Source organism: Cephus cinctus, unplaced genomic scaffold (genome assembly GCF_000341935.2).
Source record: "Cephus cinctus unplaced genomic scaffold, Ccin1 Ccin1_scaffold1184, whole genome shotgun sequence".
NCBI lineage: Eukaryota > Metazoa > Arthropoda > Insecta > Hymenoptera > Cephidae > Cephus > Cephus cinctus.
The window spans coordinates 2284468-2311158 of NW_014333664.1; the positions used below are offsets into that span (position 1 = coordinate 2284468).

At 39.6% G+C, this 26691-nt stretch overlaps 3 protein-coding genes and 1 long non-coding RNA gene across 10 annotated transcripts in view; 2 read left to right on the plus strand and 2 right to left on the minus strand.

The window, feature by feature from the left end:
* Window positions 1-4824, plus strand: part of LOC107272482 (SH3 domain-containing protein Dlish) — a 15256-nt gene extending 10432 nt beyond the window's left edge. For 4 of the 5 annotated variants that reach the window (XM_025089766.1, XM_025089763.1, XM_025089764.1 and 1 more), the window contains exons 4-7: window positions 3263-3498; window positions 3655-4029; window positions 4121-4382; window positions 4467-4824. In XM_025089766.1, the coding sequence (XP_024945534.1) occupies window positions 3263-3498; window positions 3655-4029; window positions 4121-4382; window positions 4467-4741 (1148 nt within the window). In that variant the 3' untranslated portion in view covers window positions 4742-4824. Of the gene's footprint in view, window positions 1-2071; window positions 3073-3262; window positions 3499-3654; window positions 4030-4120; window positions 4383-4466 lie in introns of those variants that run through there. The other variant, XM_015749681.2, reaches the window with a different exon arrangement.
* Window positions 4825-4912: 88 nt separating this feature from the next.
* Window positions 4913-9966, minus strand: LOC107272487. The gene is made up of 8 exons (XM_015749685.2): window positions 8669-9966; window positions 8210-8425; window positions 7449-7624; window positions 6538-7281; window positions 6216-6459; window positions 5532-6132; window positions 5208-5433; window positions 4913-5131 (listed from the first exon to the last, which is right to left on the minus strand). The coding sequence occupies exons 4-8, from the start codon at window positions 6592-6594 to the stop codon at window positions 4943-4945; spliced, it is 1317 nt and encodes a 438-aa protein (XP_015605171.2). The 5' UTR covers window positions 6595-7281; window positions 7449-7624; window positions 8210-8425; window positions 8669-9966; the 3' UTR covers window positions 4913-4942.
* Window positions 6062-26691, plus strand: part of LOC107272489 — a 28172-nt gene continuing 7542 nt past the window's right edge. Inside the window, exons 1-3 of one of the 2 annotated variants that reach the window (XR_003061236.1) lie at window positions 22835-23105; window positions 23177-23277; window positions 24971-25094. This is a non-coding gene — a long non-coding RNA (uncharacterized LOC107272489). Of the gene's footprint in view, window positions 6173-22834; window positions 23106-23176; window positions 23278-24970; window positions 25095-26691 lie in introns of those variants that run through there. The other variant, XR_001538957.2, reaches the window with a different exon arrangement.
* Window positions 10223-17497, minus strand: LOC107272480. 2 transcript variants are annotated; one of them, XM_015749675.2, is made up of 7 exons: window positions 16988-17496; window positions 16123-16185; window positions 15390-15527; window positions 15118-15279; window positions 13507-13804; window positions 13245-13414; window positions 10223-13150 (listed from the first exon to the last, which is right to left on the minus strand). In XM_015749675.2, the coding sequence occupies exons 1-7, from the start codon at window positions 17033-17035 to the stop codon at window positions 11906-11908; spliced, it is 2124 nt and encodes a 707-aa protein (XP_015605161.1). In that variant the 5' UTR covers window positions 17036-17496; the 3' UTR covers window positions 10223-11905. The 2 variants fall into 2 exon arrangements, with proteins under 2 accessions (XP_015605161.1, XP_024945540.1); XM_025089772.1 differs by lacking the exons at window positions 15118-15279; window positions 15390-15527 and having other exon boundaries at window positions 16988-17497.

The window sequence follows — 26691 nt, forward strand, 5'->3', positions numbered from 1 at the left end:
CTTCGTTGTTTTCTCGATATATCTATAATTTTATTAGCGTTAGTCCTCTGACGTCGCACCTCCTTCGAGATTCCGCGAAGTCTAAAGGAGATCTCAATTAGCCATGTGGTTTTCTGGAGATTTTTTTATTGAAGTTGCGTAAACGCGAGATAACGGAAAAGACATGGGGACGCTGAGATTTCCGTCGGTATCGTGTTTATTTTTTTTCGTTTTTTTTTTTTTAAGTGGAAATCAACACGATTCGGCCGAGCCGAAATCGTTAGGATTGTTTCTATTTTTTTTTTTTTTTATTTTTGTTCCCGTTTTGCTTTTGGGTCGTAAACAACGGAGTCTGTTGTAAGATTACGCATAAGTTGGCAGTTCACTTTTGTCCAATGTTATATTTTGGGCGGATTGTCCTGCACGACGGTGTAATCAGTGGTAGCACAGCGCTTGGATAGTCAGCGGACAAGAGCATATATGTAGTATAGGAAAAATGAAAATTTAATATGAACATACAAATCGACATTTGTGCAACAGCTGGTTCTCCAGTGAATTTTGCGAGCGAGAAATATACCTTTTTTTTTTTAAATTTTCCTTTATCGAGTCAAAACACCCGTACTGTTCTATCGTAGTTGATACAATATAGTATATTAGTAATAACGGATTATTATTATCACACTTCGTAAATCATACATATTCATAATTGCATTATTACGAGAAACAATGGGAGAAATATTAAAAATAAAAGAAAGCAGTTCTCAATTGATCAAACCCCTGCCAATTGTATGCAGGCAGAAATTCGAGATGCAAGAAATTCCTCGTTTTCTTGTAATTTTTTTTTCTTTTTATTTATCTTTTCCTTTCTTCTCGAAAGATCTCTCCAACTTTCCGCAATCTCGATAATATAATTGTTACGTAGATCCAATTGTTGAAGCGTTTGAAAGCTTGTGTTACACGTATGTTTCAATTCTGTCGATTTAGAATTCGTTATAGCCCATCGTTGTTCTCGTCGTTTAAGTGAACGAAAGCGAGGGATCTTTCAGAATTTTGTAGTGGCGAAGACAGAACATAATAATAATAAAAGGATATAAACATTAGATACAATACAATCATTTACTGTGGTTCCGATGTAACGGCAGATGCATATTACGACATACGCTCTATTGTAATATTATAAGGATCCCACCTAAGATTTAAAAAGAAATGTAATAGTCTACGTTTTTCATACACACTCAGTTACTATATTTACCTAGCATACGAAGCTACGATAATACATAATATGTATCTTACTTGCTCCGCTTGGAATACATTTGAGGCGCGCGATTGAAAAAAGAAAAAAGAAACGATCGGCCATTATGAAGATTGTGGCCGAGATCGGTATCGTCAACTTGAAATGTACATTCAATTCGAACAGGATTGTATTACAAATAAATACGATATTTGTGACGTTCGATTTTTGTTACTGACGGTTAACGCGGTGCGCGCGTCGATTTATGTTTGATATTGGTACGTAGTAATGATGTTTAAAACATTAAGGTGATTGCGCAAATTATTTTTATTCCCAATAATGAACACAGCTTCATTTACGCCTCATAATCATATCTGTACAAAGAAGGATCGTACGTTTCATTATTTTCATTTCGCATACGATCCGTTTCATTTTCGAGGAGTAAAAATACGAACCTCCGTCATTTTGTTGTCTTCCTTTATTTTCATGTCGTCTCTCTCCTCCGGCTATGTTCATGCTTTTTGTTTCAGCTACGAGACAACGAGTATCACGCGATTATTGAATGACAACGCTGTACTTATTTGTGCTTGAATTGACATTTGGCCTTGAGTACGATTAAACACTTGAACGGAAATCACGTCTCTCAGACGTTTCAGCTATCTGGAGTCCACAATTGTTTTTCAGGTTTCCAAGATGTAAGCTACTGGCTGGCTTTCAGTCTATAATAAAAATTGTGTTTGTCGTTGGACGCCTGTTGGGTCAGCGCATGCGCCGATCGGATGTGAGGTTAAGTAATTATTTTAAATTAGCCGAGAGAATAAAGATTCCCACCGAACCTACGATTGTATTCGTAAGTATCGCGAGATTCATCAGTGACATAGTTTCGTGTTTTGTTAACGAGAACGTCGGTTTATCAAATATGTAGGAACCTGCCATTTCGACGTATAAATTCGGGCAGCCTCGAATTTGCCTCGATTAAAATTTATAAATCGTCGGATTCTGCAAAGTTAGAAACGCCGTCCTATTTAAATTATTCATCGAATCACTTTAATAGAATCATCCAAAATCGGCATCTGCATCTTCACTGCATATTAGTATTTATTTACAAGTGACGTGGGGCAACGTACTCCCGTGTGCATTTGTCAGTTTAGTCTCGTGCTTGTTCTCTCTCTCTCTCTCTCTCTTGCTCACTCCATTTCTATCTTCCTGTCCGTCTCTCTCAATCACTTCGAACCGTCTGGACACTCTGAACCCTTCTAGCAAGCAGGACGAGTTTCGTTGCCGTTTTCACGTGTCGTTCACTCCTTTTACCTGCTCCCACCTTCACAAGCGTCTGAGGGTTCTCTTTGTGTTTCTTTTTTTTAAAAATCATCTCTTCCCGCTGCCCATAGTAGAATCCCGTGTCCATGTATTTCTCTTCCTCTTGGCAACGCCATCTTGCCGACAGGTTAGGAATTATGGGAAGAGTTTGAAATGTTCGATCTCGAGCACGAGAGAGACAGGTAGCCGCAGAGGCAGGCAGGTAGGTAGACAGGTAGACAGCCAGGCAGGCACAGAAGTGAGTGTCCACTTGGTGTTCGTACGAGTGCAACGAGTTTTGGGACTGCTGATTTTTTTCTTCGAGCGTCGCGTATACTTGCTGATCTAGTGTCGTGTTACTTTTGACTGAATCGTCCTGCGTCTCGTCTGTCGTCGACATCCATGTTACTCTTACTTACGAATGGGAAGGTCCTTGGTCCCAGGGACTTTTTATGGTACCTACTGACCCGTTCGGGGGACATGTGAATACGTTTGGGCCCGGCCAGTGCACAGAATGGCTTTTCTGTGTCCAGTGCGCATACGTCGTGGGAAGAAGAAGAAACGTACGTTACTCTGACTCTCGTTAATATTATTTTATTCGATTTAACGTTGATCCTCACTTTATTATCTTAGAGATTCACGATGCTCGTGGGTCTTTTATTCCTAATTTGTGCTTTTTTTAAACATCTTTGACGGATCGATCGACCCTTCCTTCTTCACTCTTAATTATTAATTCCTTTTGTCATCTCTTAGCCGGTGTCCATAGCTTTAACCTCGAAAAGGATGGAGCTGGAGTCGGCGGCGTGGGACTTGGACTGGGGACCAGGGTACCTCTTCCTCCAGGACGTATCACAGGAAGTGCCAGTATCGAGACTCTAGTTAGGGTTGGGATCGAGAAGGAAAATGGTCTTTCACCAGACAGCAAGATGGTTATCGTTCATGACTTTACGCCGTGCGTCGATGACGAGCTTCTGGTGAAGAGGGGTCAGGTTAGAAAGAATCAATTTATCTGGATGATTCATTAGGAAATTTATTCTATATATATAAAAATTGTATTGCGTATGACTTCTTAGCACAGTCTTACCCTATATCATTTTTCATTAAATGGATGGGAGTATCACAGTATACTCTTTCATCTGTCCTAGGTCGTAAATGTCTTGTACAGAGAAAATGACTGGGTTTACGTGATAGCAGCCGATACTAGAATGGAGGGATTTGTGCCGCATTCTTACTGTGCGCCATACACGTCGCAGCTGGCGGAATCGACCCTCGCGACGCTTATGAATAATGTCAAAAAGAAGCTGCCACGTTCGAACGACAATGACGCCGATCTGTCCAGTTCGTCACGTTCCCAAAATTTGGATGCCCAACAAACGGATACCGGTTCCGCATCCGATTGCGAAAGTTATTCAAGGAACATTACCACTGCCGACGTTAATGTCAATCGTTCTAACGTCGCGCAGTCACAAACTTCTGTGCAGAGTACGCCATTGCAGCCGGATGTTCATCCATTCTTCAAGGTTGGTGGATGATCGATTTATTTGGTGTATCGGGGTAGCATATTTTTTTGGCTCTCAGGATCCTTTGACACGGATTGAATTTTTTTCACAGGATCCATCTGCAGGAAGGTACATTGTACTGTACACGTTTGTGGCAAGGGACGAAAACGACGTGAGCGTGGAGAGAGGAGAATTTGTGACTGTACTCAATAGGGACGATCCTGATTGGTTTTGGGTGCTACGTCACTGTGATGGTAACGAAGGATTTGTACCTTCTGGTTTCGTTTATCCGGGACATGTTTTGCATTCGTATACGACGACGGCGACGACTACTACGACGACCACGACGACCGCCACTGATCCTCATGGACTAGGTAATACTTGAACTTTTGTTTGTCGATTAGTCTCGTTTGTTCAATTAAGTTTTTAATTTTTCATTTCTTTTTCTTTCTTTGTAGGCACTACGAATGGAAATTTAACGGGAGGCGAGCAACTGCAACAAAAGGACTTGCGTGACTTTCGCGACGAGACTAGTGGCACTGAATTAGTTGTGCTTTACGATTACAAGGCGCAGGCGCCAGATGATTTATCCGTGAGACGGGCAGATTGGATTTACGCAGATTTAGGCAATCAAACGGTCGACGGCTGGCTCTGGGCTTACGCACCGAAGACACGAAAATATGGCTTTATTCCTAAGGCTTATGCCCGACCGCCAGCCATGACCAGCTTATGAGAAGACATTAATGATATTATGATATTTTGACTTTTTAAATCTTTTATACCTATTTTATATAAATACATTATGTTTATACGTGACGCTCGCACTTCATTTGTTCGCTTCAAGGATGCGTGTTTCGCGGTAACACTGAAAAACTGACGTTGGTCCCCGATCAATGATGTATCCTGTCCGCAAGCGATGTCGATTATGCGAATATCAATGAATTATGACGTTCACGTTGAGACTGGTACAGTCGGAAGTGATATGATTGATAAGACCCTCATGAAGAATCACGCAATCGCCGCTCAAGAATACTTCTCGTGGTTTTTGAGCAGTTCTTAAGGAATTCACTGGTCCCGTGTAGGTCAACGAACGGAAACCTTCGTTATCGATATTGTCTACTGCCTGTAATTCATCAAAAATTTATACAATTAGCTTTCCTATCTCTTATCCAAACTTTAACGCAAATTTTTAAACACACCTGTATACTACACTTAAGGGGTCGTGTGCTACTGCCAATATCCAACCCAGCCACCCAGGCAATTATCACGTCCCCCTCGTCATGACCTTCGCCACATGCGTGACCTTCATTGTGACTACAGTACCTGCTAGTACTATGCAAACGGGCAGCAAGGACAGGTAGCGGTAGTCTGTTTTTGTATTTCTGTTGAATTTGTCCACTGCTAAATAGTCGCGTAGCAGGGCCTCTGTTGTTTTTTTTTTATCGGAAAGCCCATACAAGTTTAAAAAAGATAATGAAAATGAATAAATCCTACAGTATACCTTCATTATACGGGCTACTTACGACAGTTTACCAGATACCAGCAAGAGGGCCAGACATCTACTGGAATCGCAGGAAAGCGCAGTGAAACTAACAATCAAAGTGCTCTTAGCTCCAGGCTCCACATTGAGAATCGGCACTTCCGGATGATCGAACAGGAAATGATGAGTCAAAGATGAAAATGCTACATTTACCGCGCAGTCCAATCGTGGACAGCGAATCGGACGCCGAGAACATTCCGAAGTTCCTTGATTGCCAATTTTCATTTGAGATGGCGACACCTGTTCCTCGTCTTTAATTATACTGCAGTAGCTACTCTGCTGTCTGGCCTCGTTCACAGTTCGCCTGTCATGTGTATCCGTCAAATCGGTTTCCCAATCGGTCGTAGAATCGTTGCCGTGCATCGCACTGCCGTAACGTGGCTGCCGTTTTTTCGGCACCGGTTTTGAAATCGATGGATACCCTCTGACCCATGGATTTACGTGATAATCGTGCACGTTACTCCCCGACATAACATTCTGTACTTCGTATGGTTTATTCGTTTTCTTAAGACTCGTATTACTGTCTCTGGAGCAACTGGAATTCGAGCGTTGTGATTCCACATCGCACAGAATGCAGCCAACGTCTAGAATCGCATAAAGTCATACGGGACTGGTGGTATTTAGGTTAGAAAATTTAAATCTTTATAGTCGCCTTGTCATTCGTTACCTGATCGTATCGCAAATTTTTTTATGCATCTGTAACAGAGTAAATGTCCCTGCGAACAGGCCAGAGGCTCGTATCGATTAGAAAAATCGTCAGGGTTCGCGTTAATTGCCTCAACGTGACAGACAGTGCACAGACTGCTCCTTGGGTATCTTAAAATTTCACGTTCTTTGTATTTTTTCTCTCTCTCCTCCTCCTCGGCTTCCTCGTCCTCGTCTGCATTTCCCATAGCCAGTGTTTTCCTGTCCTGCGCAAGTCACTGCTTAGATTATATCGTTGGCGCGAGGAATAGAGAAAAAAAGGGTAAGTAATAAGAATTTGGTACTTTGTGACTGTTGACAAAATTTTCATCTGTTCTAGAGAAACGGTTGATTCCCTCCATTTCTTCTTAAGGAACTTGCATGCGATTCACGAGATACGCGTAATTTAAAAATAGGACTTTATCGGATATTATACCAATCGATTACTTATTTTCAATTGATTTTTACGACAGGACCTCAAACTGTTTGATGATTCCGTACGAAACATTTTATGTGGAATTTTTAATTACCCGCATATTATTGTCACGCGTTTATCGGTTATTCACTTATGATTACGAAATTGACGAATGACGCGCCCGTTATTCCCACCTTGTTTTACGATTCGCGACAATTTATTCCCACGAAATTTACCAGATACAAAACGTCCGACTTTTACGATCTTTTGGAGAATCACTAACGCGGCATCTTGACATTTGGAGAAAAAAAAACACAATTTACGAAAGTCACGGCAAAATTACATGCGTCGAGTGAGCATAGACGTTATGAGTCCGTTATGAAATAAGATAAAGATATCAAATTAATCCTTTATTTTTCTTTCTTTTTTTAATTGGAACAAATAAATACATGCTTTAAAATTATTATGATTTGCACTCCCGTAAATATAGTAGCTTCTCCCGCAGACGATTCATTGCAGCCTGCTTCTTCCAAATACGTGAGCAGTAAAATACAACTTGTTTATTTATCGTCTTATACCATAAGCCATACTTCTCGCCACCAATTCGTCCAGGGGTAGAATTTCGGTTTTCGCCCTGCAAGATCGAACGGTTTGCGTAAAGTGGTTTCTCGTGTAATTTCTCGAAATAATTTATTTCCTAGGCTGTTGACGTTTTAATTCCTCCGTCGGTAACAGCGTCGCCGTATTACTTGAACATGTTGGTAACTTAAATGATTATTTACCGGTAATGTAGAACGTTACCTGTAACCACGTGTATCCGCCGTATAGGAAACACGTACTATTTGATTATTTTTGTAATCCGTGTAACCATATTCACCGATTACCGTTCCATTTTCGAGTTTTTCTTCGTTCCTGTACTGTTCGTTTCCCGACGGATCGACGACGTTGTCGTAACCGAATGCGTAGGAACCACGGCCCTGTTTGAACAATATTAGAATCGTCAAGTGTGCTTGGATATTATATTGTAAAAAACACTTTTAAGAGAGTGACAAGACAATGAAGGATCCTTGAAAAATTTGAAAATTAATTAAAAATATCCGTGACCGTCGAGTTTATAAATCTACGATGGCGTTGAGTGAGCGTGTCGAGGAAAGAAGTGTTAATTAATTAACGGTACGACTTGGTCTATACATTAAAATTTTATAGGCTCTATCTTCCAAATGGCTTGAAAGCCATAAGATTTTGTGAAGAAACTTCGAAAATGGTGAGTATCATACAAAAAGCCGGTTCGTTCGAAGGGACTTGATAAGGATTCAAATTTAGTTGGATAAATGTTATAAATTTTATTTCCGTTAATTCCTCATATTGCTTTTTTTTTTCTTCTATCATTGCACATCCTGGCAAATCTATCAACGTCTTTCTTTTTTAACGTAGAAATCGCGTCCGAAGAGTTACGGAGATTTTTGCAAGTGCCTCGGTAATTTTACGTACACAAAAAACAATGATTCTCACGATCTAGCAACTTGGCAGTATATAAAAAAGTCTAAATAATTATACGTTACGTTTGGCTCACGCAAGTTGTAAGCCGACCAATCGGCCAGGGAGAGACGTGGCTTCCTCTCTCGAGATTCCTCAACTTCCCGGAACATTGTCGCTTCCTCGACGTTCTTGTAATTAACGTGATTGCTCCCAAGAATCGATCTTGGTTCAGGCGAATCGTTATAGAATGGCCGAACCACGCGGCCTCTTGTCAAACTCACTAGGAAACCCAGACAACACTGGAACGATACCTCTTATATATACCAAAATAAAAAGTAAACTCAAAATTGGACAAAAAATCCATAAGAAGTAACCCTTCGAAATGAAAACCACCCGAGACGCGTCACTGTGAATAAATTTTTAAATTATAAAAAAATTTGACAAAACCCACGAAATTTGAGAAAACCCAAAAATACGATCAATCACTTTGGTCGATCAGAATTTCCCGATTACAGGGTCGATTGTCGACCGGAGTAACGTACCACTTTAATCGTCAGGATCATCGCGGCATTCGATCGGGACGTCATGAACGGTCGATGATCAATAAGTTATAAGGAAAAATAAGTGTGCAGGATGAATCCAAAAAAATGGACTATTCTGTAAATGCGCGTAGGAATCGTAAGGAGTAACTACTAAGTCAAGACGTCCGATACACGGTCACTGCCAAAAGGGTTTCAGGTTGCCGATTTAACTCTACTGCGAGGGAAGCCGATATCCTGGTTGTACAGAAGTAAGTAAGAAGTGCGGTGTGTATTATATCCGAAGGCTCGGAGGCTCCGAGTCCCCCCTCTCCCAATGAAATTCGCCAATTTGAACAGCCGAACCAAATAAATTCCTACGTATAGTCGTTCCTTCCATGCCGACCCATAACTGTGTCGGCTTTTACGAGATACCATGCGGGTCCATTCGTTTTCCATTGATGCTCTGGGACTCTGGCCTGGCTAAAAGACTAAAGAAGACAGGTCAGTGGCTCATTAGCGTCATTAATTGCCTAAGTGACAGTTTTACCAGTAGGCGGTTAACAGTCGACACGGTTATTGGTACGGGGACCCTTTTCTTATTTGACGAAGACAAAAAAATATTGCGAACTGGAGAATATTGAAATAAGGTTGGAAAAAGGTGAACGAACCTACGTTCATTGAGTTTCCTACGGCTAAGGATAGAGTCGAGTAAATTTGTATTGTTGGTATTGACCGTTGACAAACCTTGCCGATCCTTAATATTTGTATGACGGCTTTTTTCGTGTAGTTTCATATGGGTTCCGTTAAATTCATATCGGATATCTTTTTCAAGATTCGCCGGATATACGTCAGAAGTAAAAAGGTCTTGACGCCCTGTTGAATTTCATGCCGATTGGCTTTTTTTTTGGCTGGCTGTGACTCGGCGATTGAGTTATGGGCTATAGAAAAGATATTTGCCATAGCTCCGAATGTGTTTCGATGGGTTAGGCGTGGGTCGAAATTAAAGGATTGTATAGCCGGTACCCGCATAATCCATCTGGTTAACTGTATAATAAGGTGCTCTCGCGGGTCGCGGCTCTCCTTCGAATAGCCACAATTTTAAATTGCTCGCAAATCAGTTCGTCCGGCGTCAATGAGAAATACATGGTAATGACCAGTCCGTCGCTCAAGATAGAAACAAGCGATGCGAATCGAATTGTCTTAAAATGAAGTTTTTGAATTTTCTCAAAGTCCCACGTACGTAAGTAAGGATTTACGTAGCAGCCATAGGCAGAAGTTCAGTAAACTCGCTGAAGATCGTAATATGGAATACGATATAACGGCACGTGTTATTCGCTGCTGCCTGGTATTAGATTAGTTTGTGGTTTTCGCATAGAAAGGGAGACGAGCCTTTGTAAGTGGGTAGGGAAGATAAGGTAAAAAAAAAAGAAAAGAAAAATTCCAGCTCAGTAATGGAAATGAGATTTCTTATCTGTATACGGATGCTGTATTATTGTACAATAAATAGATGAGCTTCGCCGTATTTGAATTCTTGAGAATTAATTTCTTTTTCAGTTTTTTTTTTTTTTTTTTTTCAGGAAATCGATCCACAGATGGTAAATAATATTATTTGCACGTTCTTTATCGTTACGCAAGAGATTTATTTTATCGTGATTTTTTATTTCCCTTTTGTTTTTAATATTTTGTCCTCCGACGAACGCGATAACAAGTGACGCGTGTATTCGCTCGGTTAGTTTCGTGAGTGCGAAAGTAAGTCGATTATAAAAAGCACAGTAAAATATAAAAATATTTGGGAACCTGTAGTCGCGGATAAAGTCAATAATTTGTACATGCGTGGGATACTAACTAAATTAAATTGATTAAAGAATTGTCAGAGCTTACGATCGTCGAATCGTGCGGGATATAATTGTTGTATATTCGTTTCAGCGATATACGTAATCAGAGACACGAGGAAAGAAAAGAAAGAATTTAATCGAAAGAATTTTACGCGACGATTCGATCAATCGATTATTTTGATTCGGATTCATTTGAAAGACCTAGCTATGCGTTTTTTTCTACGTCGCTGAAAGGCTTCGCAAATACATTAATTAGTCTATCTACAAATTACTAAAATCTAATATCAATGTTAGCCAATAACAGCTTTTACAAAATTATATATATATATGTATGTGTGTATGTATATATATCGTCTGAACGAAGGATAATGACAAATTTGAAATAAAACGTAATTTCTCTAGCCTAGACGATTTTTTTTATAAATTTTAAAAATAATCGATATTTCGATTCTCTTGAAAAATTCATTATTCTTTACTTTGGCAAGAAACATTAGTTATTCGGTCATTCAAAGCACCGAGGTTACTGTTACCAGTGACGTCACTGATCCCCCCAAAAATCGCTAATTACAACCTCCTATACACGTGCCATGAGTTCGCAGTTGGAAATTGCATTGTAGGAAATGCCTAAAAATGAACTGTCATGCCAAAAAGTAGTTATGTGAGTTTGAAAAATTGCGCAAAGCTTGATTTGAAATATATTAATAATTCCTGGATAAACTGGAAAGTGAATAAGGCCAGCGAATTTCGAGGATGCATCGTTAATATCGATTATCGTTCAGAATAGTTTTTTTTTAATATAGAAAATTGTCTTTTAGTTGAGCTGTCATTAATTAATATCACTCGTTCGTATCTTCAATTCTGACACGCTGCGCATGCGCGAGGTTCGATTAATCTTCCTCTCGCATGCCGTCATTTTCTCATAATATTAATTGTTCATTATATAAAATCTTCCGTATTGGGGCTATAATCGTTAGAGCCCACTTGGCGAGTGTTAAATAATTTACTGCTTTAAAATTCGTTCGGTATGCGTATACGAGTATCAAACGTGTCTAGTAGGATTATGCAAGATCATTATACCAGGTCGGGACGAGCGAGTGGATTAAAATTGAAAAAAAAAAAACACAAGATTCAATAATGAACGTGAGACGCATGTAATAATGTGCGTAACTGTTATGCTTTAGGACCAAGACTCGTAACCTCAGTTTCCCTGGGTCCCTTTTAAATTCTAGCAGATTATTCGCATCTTCCTTGCTCTGTATTACGATTTCCGATTACTCATGAGATTCTCGCTCGTCCTGGACGACCTTAGGTTACTTAAGGTAAGATCATTCGTAGGATTTCTTTAGACAGAAGCTATTTATCACAATTGTAACCCGTTGCTATTTATACGGAGGCTATTTTATTCCTTGGAACAATCCTGACGTCAGTCAGAATTATCACGGTTGACAAGATTCTGTCTGGCGGTCGCCAGCTTGTCCACGCTGACGGTCTGAATGTTACCCAGTGACGTGCTGTCCAGGAGTGTCTTGAGATTTTGTTTCTCAGCGAGGTTAACCATACTGCAACTTCTGTCCTTGGGCATGTTGTTCGCCGCTGATGGTTCAAATATGGCCAGTAGTGGCAATTCCTTGACACTGGACGTCCTGGACTTCGACTTCCGTAATCCAGGACACTCGAAGAAACCCTCGCTGACATTGTTATTAGCGAATTTGGCCGGTCGCGAGGATGTCGGGTTGCACGTCTTATTAGGACTCGAGTCGACGCTTCGCCAGCCCAGATTTTCCTGTTCTCGATATTTTTGTACTTGTACTTTTGTACTCGTATCTTCTTGATCCGCTACTCTTAGAGACGATGGCGTTGGTTTTGCCGGATGCATTGAACTTTTAATATCTGCTTCCTCATCAGCACGCAACACTGGATCACTTTGATCATCAATGATGGTTGTACAATTTTCGATGAATTCTTCAATATCAGTGCTTGATTTGTCCACTGAGATAATTTTCCTCGTCCTCGGCGGTTCATTAATATCGATTTTGTTCACATTTTCCACGTTCTTGCTCTCACTGGTTCGAGTTTCCACGTTCTCGAAAGTATTTTGAGATTTCTCTTGAGCAGCCAAATTTTTCGCTGTCGTTTCCTCGGCTACTACATCCTTTTGCACTGACCGTGTCGGCATCCCCTCAACTTTTCTTCGAGCGAAATTAAAGTTTCCCATATTTATAGGACTGTTGCTTAGCGATTTCGACAGACTATTTTTTAGGGCCAGTTTCGACTTATTCAGGATCGAGTTAATAGGACTCTGCGTCAACGATTGCCATCCAAGATGTTGAGGTTGCGAGGAGGAATCAGTCCTTGCTAAAGGCTTCTTAAAGATGTCAAAATCACTAGGTAGTTTGGCGTCCTCGCTTTCCTCGTTCTTTTCAGACTTTTCCTCAGGGTCAACGTGTTTCTCAACACTATCACTTTCCTGCTTCTGCACGATACTCGGATCACCATTCTCTCGACAATCAGCGTCGATATTCTCAAAATTGGACTTTCTTATCGGAAGATTATTTAATTTCTCCATACTAGCTTGCAACTCCAATTCCCACTGGCTGGCAGTAGATTCGCTGCCGTCGACCGAACGGCTGCTCAACTGATCCATTTTCTGTCTCAATACAAAAACATCCTGAAACGTTAGAAAGATTGGAATTATTCCAACAGGTTCAGTGACGTCGAAATACCATCAAATAACTAAAATCAATCTGATATATAACATTAACCTCAAAATCTCGAGCCCTGTCGTCGATATCAGTCTCGTTGCTGCTACTTGCTAGAGAATTAATTCTACTGATATTGAGTTTATTCAGTTCTGCTTGATAGTTTAGACTCTCCGGGGGACTAATGAGTTCAGCACCAACACCCGGCTCCCTCGGGCCATTAGCGACCATGTCTGAAATAAACAAGCGATATATAGGAACAATATCTCACAGCATTTCCTCATCTCGTAATAACACAATCTCGTCACTTGTAATATAAGCCCACCGAAATCTCGTCGCTGCTGATGTATCTGGTTACTAATTTCCTCCAAAGCCCTTAAACTTGCTGAGTAATTATGCTTAGCTTCCTTGACCCCCTTCTGCAGGAACTCGACGCGTTCCTTCTGCGTGGCCAACATCTGATCGCATTGAGCCAGCACCTCAAAATATGGTCTAGCCTTTATAATCGACCTACGATATTTTTCCTCCAGCTGCTGGACCTTCGTCTCGGCATCGTGAACCAGCATTGCTCTACGATGATGCTCCCGGCCGCATTCGGCTTTCTGATTCTCCGCATCCATAACCTGTCAGAAGCAAATACAATTATTGATTTGATGTACTCCACGGAGTATGTAAAGAACTCGTGTACCGCGTATCATAAATTCTCTAGCTGTTTGCATAACTTAGTTCAACAATCCTTCAACTAAATATGGCGCATCTAGGGATACCTGTGCTATAGTGCGCTTAGTTAAATATGCAAGGTGGCAATTTCTTAGTGGATAATTTCAACGGGCTAATCACGATTTATAAGGCAGTTTATCAACATTTATATTCTGATAGATGCGTGGATTCGGACAGAGTGAATTTCATATTGAATAAATATTATTGTACACGCAATAGAAAAAGTCCAGTGAAAGCGATTTACAGTCTTTGAATTTCACGCTGTTTATTACAATAAACAAATAAGTACTTGTGCCACTTCTTAAATCTTGATATCAAGTGAACAGATTCTCCACGGCAGACAATAGACTCCACTCGCTGGAGTACGGTGGAGAATTTCAACTAATTCTCACGCTCTATGACGAAACGTAGAGAAGGGAAATGCAGACGATCATTGTTGGAGTTTAGAATTGAAGACAGTCTCAAGCATGTGAGCGTAACGTGACTTAATAGCACTCTAGAGCTCAGCTACAATTGCCACTAAAGACAATAGTATCTTAGAGCTTGAGTAAATATATTCATCATCGCGGAACATTGAAACGCTATGCCGTCAATAAATGAGAAGTTGCCAATACCGTTAGAAATACGGGGTTTCTTTTTTTCTTCTTTTCCTTAAAGACGTGAATATTCATAGCGACAGAAAGACGCATGCCAGTGCGGCTCAGAGGATGACTGGTAAAAAATGACTTTGGCGAAATCACAAATCTACTTAATTAGCCGATATTCGAAATCCGATGAAGGCTTTTTAAGTGCATCCGGTTTCTCCCCATTGTCAGATTCGCTATTACAAACGGTTGGTCGAATAAGTAAATTGTAGAGTCGGATTGAACTTATGCGATTGAATCGCGTGTGTATGTAATGTCAAATGCCAGGATGCATGAACGTCAACGCGATTCGATCCCGTTAATGATGTTGACAATGCGTTAGGTCAGGTTAGGTTGATTAGCATCTATTGACAATTCTGCGAACTGGTCGATCTATTGGCTAGCTCGGAATTAACGCATGACTATGATCCATGCATATTAAATAGCTGCTAATGAAAGGCAGCGAATTAGGGTAGTGTCGTAGCGAGTAGTCCCAGTTAGTCGGCAGTAACTCTGGATATGTTAATCATTCGATTAGTCATTGAATTGAGATTACCGGACTTCGAATTTGCTTGAGCAAGTTATTTACTTACTTTAATGGTGGCATGATTGAGCATGTCTTGCCATGCTTGATCAAAATTCCATTCGTGCTGATGCGACATAAATCTGGCTTCGGCCAGGGTGACAGTTTCTTTTGCCGCAGCGTGAATCTCGCTGGCTCTTTGAAAGAGCTGAGCCTGGTGCTGACATTGCACCTGAAGATTTGTAAAATAAAATTTAAAAAGAATCCTTGTCTAGCGCGATGATCGAAGCCATCGTTAGCATTAGCTTAGTTGAGTTTTATTTGCCAATAAATATTACTGACGCGAACTTGTCGGGCTTCTTCTACAGCTTCGTAATAACATCGTGACTTCTCTATACAACTGGCTCCCAACTTGTTTGCTATTTCCTTCAGACGTCTTGTCGAGTCGGATAGTAATTGCCGAAAAGCTGTGTGAGCTTCCTGAAAGACAAATATTATAGATGCTTTGTACTGTATCCTAGATTGGTGCTCGAGTTATTCCTCTTGCTCATGTTGCTTTGTAAGAGTTGTCGAATTTCCAGGGTGGCTTATCTTAATAATACGTGCATCGTTTGTAAACATAAGATTGTGAGAAGCATTCAAGCATGTAATGTTGCTTGCTAAGAGAATAGCATGAAATGGAGAGGAGAATAGAAAGGATAGAGTAACTGCAGTAACTACTGTTTTTATTGTTTCGACTGACGTAGCTTACTGCTTATTAAGATATGCGAAATGTTTGTGCTTTTTAAAAGATGAAGATACTTCTCAAGATGTTCTAAGAGGGCCACCGTGTATAGAAGTGGTTGTGCGAGTCACGCGTCAAGACATTTCCAGACGTAATACGTGCAAATTACAAAAGATAACAGACATCCTTCTGATAATTGTGCTGCGTTTATGCGGATGCCTTGGGGGTACAATGACGGGAAGAGTATAGAAGAGTAGATACTAATGCACGATGCATGTGCATTGCCTGATTTACTTTTATGGTGATACTTAACGATGATATGAATTGTTTTTATATTGGTAAATAACGTACATCCAATTCGATTTCAAGTTTGTTTATCTCATCCGTAGCATTGTTCAAATTCTCCAACTCGATCTGAAATAGGAGAGAAAGGCACATTTTACAAAAGCATTCTCAAGATCGTGAAGTCAAAAATAAAGTTTTAGTTACTTATACATTACTGAATGAATATTGAAAGATAAAAGATTTCAGTCTATGACTCACATGAGAATAATTGCTATTACTTGTATTATTATTTTAGCTGCTATGGCAAACATTACATAGCCAAAATGCCTCTGAGTATTTAGTCTTTAGAGAGTTATCGATTAGTGAATGTTCAATTGTAAGTTAATAGAATCATACATTTAGACAATTGGCTTTGTAGATACGACAAGTATGAGTAATATCTGCAAAAAACTTAAGGCATTGCTATCAATAGACTAAGTCATGCTGTAAGAATTTCTTAACACACAAAGAACAGGATTGTCTTTCTAGGGTTTCGAATTAAAAGTGAAGAGAGTGAAACGAGAAAAAGCAGATAAACAAGATAAAGTATTAAATGAAACAACAAATCAAACACTACTTTGAATAAAATTCTGTAAGCATAAGAGGAATTGCAATGAATCCTTATCACAAAAAAACCGTTTTGACACCTTTCAATCAGTTATAAGAAAATATACTAGCCAATAAAAAATATTTTTTAAAATAACATGCGTAAACAAAGTGGGACAAGGTGCCAGGCCGTGTCAGGTGCCTCGAGTGTCCGTCCATTAAACTCCGATAGCACTTAACCTGTTAGTGTTAAGATGCCACCACCCATGTAGAGTAAATAATAAAAAAAAACATAAACCTCAATCAGGAAAGAACAATAGTATAAATCTAGCTCATGGTAATTTACCTGTATACGAGGGTCCAGGGGACCTTCGGCGTCATCCAAGACGTCCATTCTTTATTTTTCAGCGACATTTAACACTGTCAGCTCATATCAAATTCTTTTACACTTCCAGTCCAATCAATAGAAACTCACAAAACGTAAACCCGTGCTGATCGCTTTACGTAACGATCGTTTTACTCTACAAGGTCAACGCAATATCCGCATTTCGTTTACATATCGTGAAACGCACAATGTGCTATACGAGAGGAAGATGAGTCGAGTCCATTTTGCACTATTGCGCCACTCTGACACGAAGGTTAGGTGCGTCGCGGCAATAACGGCCCCCGTGTAGTAGAGTGACTATTCTCTTTACGTTTTATCTAATGTCATCTATAATTATTTACTCCTTTATGAAAACTTAATGACCTGACTTGGTCTCAACAACACACGTACCACCTGCAGAGTCGCCGCGACGCGACGTACCACTAGAAACTTTCACGATGACAGATACAGTATCGGCCATATTGTTTCTCCGACCACGTGACGTAGTACGTCAGAGGTCGACGCTCTATACGAACTTTGTGTTCGAATTGTTTCAGAAAACTTCAAGCTAAATTGAAATTAGGAAAATATCAAGAGTGATCGTTGCTACGGGTTTCAAAGTTTTTACTTTTCGTGATATTCAAAATAGGATCTGTCGCTTGAAATAATGTCAACATGACTTTTTGGTGTTTTAAATTAAGATGTCGGGATATACAATGCACAGTCAAGTACGTAACTGTAGTGTTTAATAACCTATAACGATTTCAATTTGAAATTAATTATATTTTGTCTTATAGACAAATAATCGTAAGATAGAGTGTTAAGTGTTATTGTAATAATTTCCTTGGAATATGCGCAGCCATGAGATGGTAATTATCAATTCGGTCTTACGGCGAATGCCATTATGTATTCTATTTGGAGATCAGACACCAGTAATTGGAATATCGTCCGAATTAAATTAGTGTGAACGTCGATTCAAACGTATTGTGCGCTACAATACTTGTCCGATTTAAATTCAATTCCGAATCCTATTCATGCTCTCGGAGGGATTCCCTCCATGAATGTATGTAATACGAGCCGTACGTGTAACTGTAGCTGACTGAAATTTATGTATTATGATAAACAGCACTCTGGCATGATATACGCATCCGATATACGCGATTTAATTAAACAACACTAATTGAAAATTCCGGTCGCCTCCTATATCACAAAACTTTATTTCCCTTATTTAAATATTACACTAAATTCAAAGAACATTTATCATCCTATATTGTTCTCGCACAACAATGTGAACGGGTATTATTTTAGTTTTCCATTGCAACAACTATTTATCCGAGACAGAATAAAACTTTTCTTTGCAATGGAAGTAGAGCTTTCTTAACCAAGTTTTAATTTCACTAACTAAAAAGCAGGAATCCTCTCATTGCTAGAACGGTGTCGAGGTATCAAGCATCTTTGTAAATTTCTCTCAGCAACAAAGTTACGGGCACTCGGCAGAGAGAAGACCCCAACTTGACACTATTTTCAGTCTAGTCGAACTCCAAAAGTTTAAGCAACAAAGCTTTTCTCAAGGATTGACATTGTAATCCGGTTTGTTACTTTATAAAGACAAAGTCTTAGAATCTTGAAGGACTTTTCATCCTGTCAGATCCACCCAGGACTTTACTTGCGGAACACCTAAAGACCTTTTACTCCAGGTTTCTCAAAGGGTCTCATATGACTAAAACAAAAGTTACACCTTCCATCAAGACACGCTACACCCGACTGAATTTTCGACTTTGTTTTTAATTTTAGCATTTAAAAATATCTCCGATTAACTTCTATTTATATTAAATTTATATATTCAATTTAACACGTAATCTGATATCTGAACGTCTATCGCATATGTATATGATATACTTGACAATTCTCATTTTTATTATTGCCATACTCTTCCAACTGGGGACGCTGGGGGTTGGTTTTTCGTTTGGTATACACACGTACATTTTCATAACTCATAGATATTACGAATTCTCCTAGATATCGTGAAATATTCTAAGACCTTCCTGTTTCCTAGCCGGGGGCCTGTTTGCTTGCAGTTCTCTCATATTTTACTGTGACGTATCTGTATATCCAGTATATCGTAACATTGACTACGTGCCAATACATGGACATACGCTGACTCCATCGATTCTATTTTACGAGTCATCCAGGTGTAGAGTATCTGTTGGGAATGATGTATCAAGCAGTTGCCCCACAGACGATCGCCGTACCGATAACTGCGCTCTAAGCTCTGCTTATTCAGACACCACGTGTCAGATTTTGACAAGACACAGAAAGAATTTGTCAAGACCCTTTAGAGGAATGACAATCGTTAAAAATAAAAAATTAATTGGATGAAAATCAATTTACGTAAATATCATCCTAATGGTATAGCGAAAATTTTTCTATTTTCCCTGTTCTACATTAACCTCAAGCCTTATCTGCAAATAGCAGCAATAATTGTTATTCTTTATTCGATCAGTTCAGATCCGATTAGCAGCGTACTCGAGGTCTGAAATTCTCGTAAATTAACGCTATCGCGTGTCCGTAACGTTCAGCTGGATTTCCAAGCTAACCTTAAGTTTTATCGGCCGCTTGAAAATATCGCGAAAGAAATCCCCATTATAATAAAGAAGCCTCGAGAGTGCAGGAGGTTACGTTTGAGAAAGATACACTGGTAAGATGGTAGATGCGCGAAATGGCGTAGCGCGAGGACGCAGGGAGAAGCAAAATACGTATCTCGAGGAGTCATCGGGCACGTGTGGCACTCGGGGAATCTTCACGATTTTGCAAATATTACGAACCGCGTTCGCTGTTCGAGGTCCTCGGTAAAATGGAGAAATTTTATCCGTCAACGTTTTGGGTTACGTGATGGCATCGGGTCTGGGAGGTTGTTGCATTTTCATTGGAACATCCTGCCTCCGATAACCTCCACCCTTTGACCCCTTGGTCCTCCTCCCTACCACTGCTCATCCCTCCACCACTACCCTGTATCATCGCTATGCTCAGTCACTCGCACCGTAGAAAGCTTAGGGTACCTCCACACCGACGGTAACAGAGGGCAGGAGGGCAGGACGGTTCTCGAAGTGGCGAAGAACGATAAATTCTTTCGGTGGCAGCGGCTGCGCCTGGGGCTCTTAATTTACACCTATGCATAGATTAAATTTACATGGTAAGCGGCCGCCTCTAATGGATATTCACCCCGAGCCCTGTACACCTACTGTCTCTTTGGGGGTGTTTACGAAGGGAGCCTCTGTATGGTAAAAGGATGGTAGTACACCCTTCGTTTAGAGCTTTCGCAAGATCACTTTACCCTATCTTGGTTATGTTATCAGAGTGGGGACTTTGGTATAAATTTATTTTTCGGGGTGACTGTACCCCCTCTTTTACAGGGTGACTCTGGCGCGATATGGGTTGATCCTTAGGGATGCGGCTGGATTTCGATGACTGGGTGCATCTTGGGGAGGACCTGTGCTGCTTTATGAAAATTCGTGGCACTACCCTCAGACGTGGATAGAGAGCAGTCGGAGTTTTCCAAGGGTTAAATCAAACGGTGGGACACGGGGTAGAGTGTCGGAAAATTGAATAAAGGTTAAAGGCCGAGATGGACGGGGGATGAATTTGAGGGAGGGGATATTGACAAGGACTCTCCAATGTAAAGTACTCCTACCCTATTGATTCCCGATATGTGTACCTTCTTATTTCTTGGCGTATAGCGTAACCGTATCTCGAGAGCAAACTACCCCTAAAGAGAGTGGACTGATATTCGATAAGAATTGCTTCACCCTGCGTTTGCATTTTTCTTATATTCACGCTCTACCCTCGGCGTATCCGCTGCTCCTCCTCGAAATCCCAACTCGAGCGGAACACCCCGGATAGCGTTCCCAAGGGATGCTGATCGCGTGCAAAATACTCGGTAATACCAGACTCGCAATTTTTCACACGTACCTTTTATCCTTACTCGATTGGAATTTTGTCTACTTTGAAAAATTGCCTTGTAAACCACAATCGAAGGATAAAGGGCCGATATGATCCGCCCTTGTAACCGCGTATTATTGTTACGTATATTAATCTGGAATTCGCAGCATCCAACGGCACAATTTTCATCTGTTGTCCGGTACGCAATTAAATACTGGATAAATTCCACGTGTCGATTTAAAGCCGCTCGGCTTAAACGCGGATGAACCAATTTTTCTTTCCTTTTTACTCAATTACTTTATTTCCGGATGCGCCACTCATTCCCATAGCTCTTGGCTTTTCCTGCAGGTCCCGGAAGAACGAAATGGGAAAGGAAGGAGGAGAAAGGGTATTAAAGGAGTACCAATTGAAATTGCATCACTGCCAACTATTCGAGGATTCTCGGTCCTGTATACTTTCGATTCTCGTAAATTAAGTCCAGTTTTAAAAGCAATCTTTCTTCTTTTTTATTTTTTTTTCATTCAGTTTTACTTATTTCGCAAAGAAATATATCGACTTAAGTTTCTCATTTGTCTCCATTGTCATTCGCGTATTTCTCGATTTTATGCACGACGGAATAAAAATGGGCGTCGTCGGTTCGACGATAATTAGATTTTATTAGCGATTAGATGCTGGGTCGATCGGGCAATTTCGACGACGGGGCTACTGTTACCGGGTGGGTTACGTGATGCGAATAAAGGAAAAGGTAATTTGCCCTTAATTTATGGCCTTGGACTGTAAAGGGTCGAAGGTTAAACGTTGAGATTTTCATGAGGTAACACCTTGGATATTTCTATATAGTTTAACATGGATTTGCTTAATTTTGGATTATGAAAATATTTTCAATCTTGCACATCTGTAGCGGCGTGCAAGTTGTTCAAATTGAAACGGACGTGGGGCGTTGCTTAAACTTTTTAATATATTCGAGTATTTATTAAAATTTACTTGGGAAACGAGAGGGTGGCTCGACCTTATATTCGGATCGGAACCAACTACGTTTTTACATATATTAAAAGCTACCCCGTGACTTTGAATTGATAATTAAATTTTTTTTTCATATCAATTATGACTTCTTGGATGTCGTCAGGGTTCCGTATAAGGACATTGTGGCACATTTGTCACGAAAAAGTTTTTCATTGTCATTAAGAAAGGCGGAGTTTTTGTTTCTACGCTGTTTCTTGTAATCTCGTGCATCTTGATAATTAATTGTTAATATTTAATATATTTTACGTTTAATTTCTCTTTTACCTTTTCCATCCCAGCTAATTGTAAGGCAAGTCGATGCAAAGATAAATGAACAATATGGGTTCTTTAGCCTTAAAAGAAACTTTAATTCATATGTAATATTTACCCACGCTAAATATGAGCTCCTAGTTGCGATTATCTTTTTTGACTTTTGGTCTTGTGCTCCCACTGACTCGAAGGAGGCGAACGTTATTAACTATATATTTTACGAGAGTTGCACCATATATATATATATATATATATATATATAATATATGTGTGTGTTTGCGAATATGAAAAGTCTCGAATTCGTGGAGCGTCGAAAGTAAAAAGTTTGTTAAAATCAACGAAGGCAAAAGATTCTCAAGAAATATATATTATTTACTCCTTCCTTTCATCCTCGAATAACTCTTGCTAAATATCAACGACGAAAATTGCCAAGTTCATATAGAAAAGTTAGCATCTCCCTTTGACGATTCGTCAGTGGCGCCCTTAGATATACCCTCTTTATTTTATTTTCTTGTATGGCTTCACTCATCTTTTATGTCGAGGGTAAATTCCAGAGTCCCTAGTTACGTCCTGGGTCAGTCGAGCGTAAATTTCAGGTCGATCGAGGTAAAAGGAAGAATGAAAAAAAAAAAAAAAAAGGAAAGAAAACGGAAATAGAAACTAAAAGAAAAGAGCCGATTGGACTTGTAAAACTGTTTTCCAAGGGTAATATTTCAACGGTAAAAAGTTCGGAATTCTTCATCGTCAAAAGATTGCCTCATTAAGGATGCATTATGCACCCCCTCGTAAATCCTCCATGATACAACCAAGGTGTCTGATTAAAGTACAACAGGAGGAAAGGACGCCTTTGCGGAATATCCATCTGCGAGGATCTACGTTTAATTTAACAGTGAGTAATGGACGATTGGCAATTATTGTAATTGAACATTTTCTTTTTGTATTTACTTTTGTACGTATTAGGAACCGAGCCAGATCACTTCAAAGTCCTTGGGATGACAGGAAGGAGACTCTTTATTCGTAGATGAATCCTAAAGAGGATCTTGATCCTGGAAGCTGGAAAAGTGGGTACTCGAGTCACTTGACAAAATCAAGTTCCCTCTTATCGAATATTATGCGAAAACCTCCGTTTATCAAAGAGGCACACAACAATTTTAAATAAGATTCAACCACTTGTTTCGTTCCTTTCAGCCCGGATGCCCGTAAAATTGCCAGACGTTATGGGAAATTATTGGTCCATATGAATATTCGTCTTGGTTCGTTAATGAAATTGGTAAAAGATTAATTAATCGGTGGTACGAACCAACCACAGGCTATTCTGCTAAACGAACTTTGCAAAAGCCAATTTTCATTAGAGGATAAATCCTTTTCTCTATGATTTTGTTTTCATAGCTTCATTTCATCGGCCGTTTCTCTGGGTTATTGACAATTTCTAGTATATATGGTAAACACGTTATCTTTGCTAATTGGCTCGATAATTAACTCTCGCGTTACTCGTGCCTATAGTTACGCCAGTTTCATATAGTTTGAACTGCTCATCGTGGGTCCCTATGTAATCGGCTCTCACGAGACGGAACAGATGAAATGGCTATGAATTTGGGATCCGTAGTTGCAGTTCGATTAATCCGTTAACGCACGGTTACGCTGATAGCCAAAGTTACACCGTAACCTTTAAACTTGCAATAGATATCTAGATTTCTGCCTATTTCCCTTTTCTGTATACATATATATATATATATATATATATATATATATTCATCTGTATTATCCAATGGGATCGTTATCGGTTTAATGACTGCTGTAATCGTACCGTTCACGGTACACCGATTTCCTCTTTCTTCCTTAATCACTTTCCATAATACATAACCATTTACGTAATCACACTCGTAATTATTCAAAGCCGCGGGAACGAATAATCCCAAACTTATTGTTGGTATAGAAAATATTTATTCGATCAACAAAAATGTGTTTGTCTATTCGGTAGGGATGGAAGTAACATTTTTGGAAAGTACGAAATTACATAAATTAATGTAAATCGTATTGATATGAATTTATAATACTCTTTGTTATTACTTAAACATTAACGTGAGCAGGGGGCGACACGAGCATTGGCATTAGGATTAGCATGTAAAAAAGAACCCTTGTTTTCAAGGCTCACCTTGTACTCGAGCGGTCCTATTCGTTTTGATCATGTAATAATTTCTGGCTGGCACTCGGGGCTTAATACAAGCCTGTATAATCCAATCCGAGTTTGGGTTTTGGAAGGTGGGGCCTTAGTCATTAGGAAAATGGAAAACGTCACCGTGGCCCAAGTAACGTTTGTCACAATTAACCGAATATACGTGTGAAATTGTGTGGAACCGCAAGCTACCAGCGACGGAAACTTGGAGCGTTAATCTTTTACGAAAAGAATAAAAGTTATTTTGGGTTAAAAAAAAAGTGACGGGAAAATATTTATCTCCACTCACCCCTTCACCCGCCGCTTTGTCTGGAGGTGATGGCCTAGGTTCTTTCTGCGTTTTCAGCCGATAGGAATGAGACACGGTAGACGGAGGTTTTCAAAAAAATAATAAAAGGAAGGATCTGTAGTCCCTGAGTTTCTTGACTTTTCGAATTGGATCAATGAATGAGGGCGAGAAAACTTTTTTTATCTTTTGCAAGAATTTTCAAATTTATTTTTATTATGTCTCTCGATATTTCCTTTCGGAAATTTTACTTTTTATATCCAGTCTAATGTTTCTTTTTTTTTTTTTTCAGAAACATCCTCCGCGATAGCTATACGAAGAGGAATTGTTCGTAACAGGCATGCAGCTTTTTTTCAAAACGATTTTTACTAGGCAGTATTTTTCATAGCAGCGAAACGGACTGCTGTTACGAAATGGTAATTCCTATCTGAGGTTATAGTTGTCTTTTATGGCGCTCGAGATGGGGGGTAGTTTAGTACGAAGCTCATGAAATTACCTACTGTACGCAATTTCTTGGCATCGAATGCATTTAAATGATTCGTAAAAGTATCTATTCCATTTCACGTTATCATTTTGACCATTTTGTCGGGTGATGGTTTTCGATAATTTCAGACATTTTTTTTTTCTTATTTCATATATCATTGATAACGCCCATCAATTAATTTGTATACCGCGAGAGGATATTTTTGAAAATTTTAATTTAGTATATTTTAAGTAAAACCGAAGAAGGTTACCTAATGTCGTATTTTATAAGTAGGCACGATATCCGTGACGTAGTTAAATCTCACGATCGGATGGCTCTTCGTGTAAAAATGTTTCTTGGGACTTTGAAGTGCAATCGAAGTAAAGGAGAACCGTGAGGGAAGAACGCGGAAGAAACGTGGAGAAACCTTAAAGCCGATGGAACGTTTAAACGGTGGAAAAATTCAATTTGACTTTAACGAGGCGGAACCAGAGCCGGATATCTGTTTTTCCTTTGGTATACCCCTAACGAGATCCGTTAGATATCGAACGTTAATCGATTCGTGAAATCTGCTGAAAAATCGTGGAAAAAGATATTTATGCTATACGGTTCGCTTTAACCCCCGGCAAACCGAAACTACAGGGAAAAAGAAGGAAATAAAAATAAATAAAGGAGATTCCCTCGAGGCTTGTTTCCTTAATTCAGTAGTCTAATTAGTGACGTGACCCTCTAAAAAATGTCCTAACTTACTCCTGTCTCTCCTACTGGTTAAATAGAAGCTGCGAATACAGATGCTTCGTTATCTTGTATCTCGTTGAAAAAGAAATTCTCAAAAAAACGTGGCTAGACCTTTCTGATCCGAGCAGTTTAGATTGGTCGTGGATAAGACATGAATTTTTGAAAATTTCGTTCGAGCGCGAACGTGTGACATTTTTTTTTCACGGAATGCGAGGTAGGCAGAGAGAAAATTGTACAGTCACTCCAGAAGAATGTTTCTTTATTTCGTAGCGTAAATTTTACATGAATCCTTTAAGGGTGGATTTGCGTTTGAAAGAGACAAAAAAATTGCGACCTTGGCAAGCGATGACGAGGAAGAATCAAATTCAGTGCTATCAATTGGAGGCTCAGGGGCGACTGAATTTAATTCCGCGGCTCTATTTACCCCTTTCTTTTTCCATAGTTACATAGATGCAAGGCTCGCACTTGCATATTCTTTCGACTCTTTCAATTTACGGACCAGCCATTTTCTGCGAAACGAAGAATTATTTTGAAAATATTCGCGAAGATTGGAAATGGATTAAAAAAATACCTCTCAGTGATCCCGGCTGAAACTTACTGGAAATTTCCAATGCTACCACGCAATAACAGCACAACTTATCTCGAGATATCGATATTAACAGAATTATCATTACTTAACGATTAACCATTATCGATCTCAATTTCATTCGTTCATTCATTCGCCCTATACAATATAACGCCTTGAATTATCCTATCGTCCCTATAGAATACAATCCGTATGATTAGACAATAAATATCAACATTAATGCCTA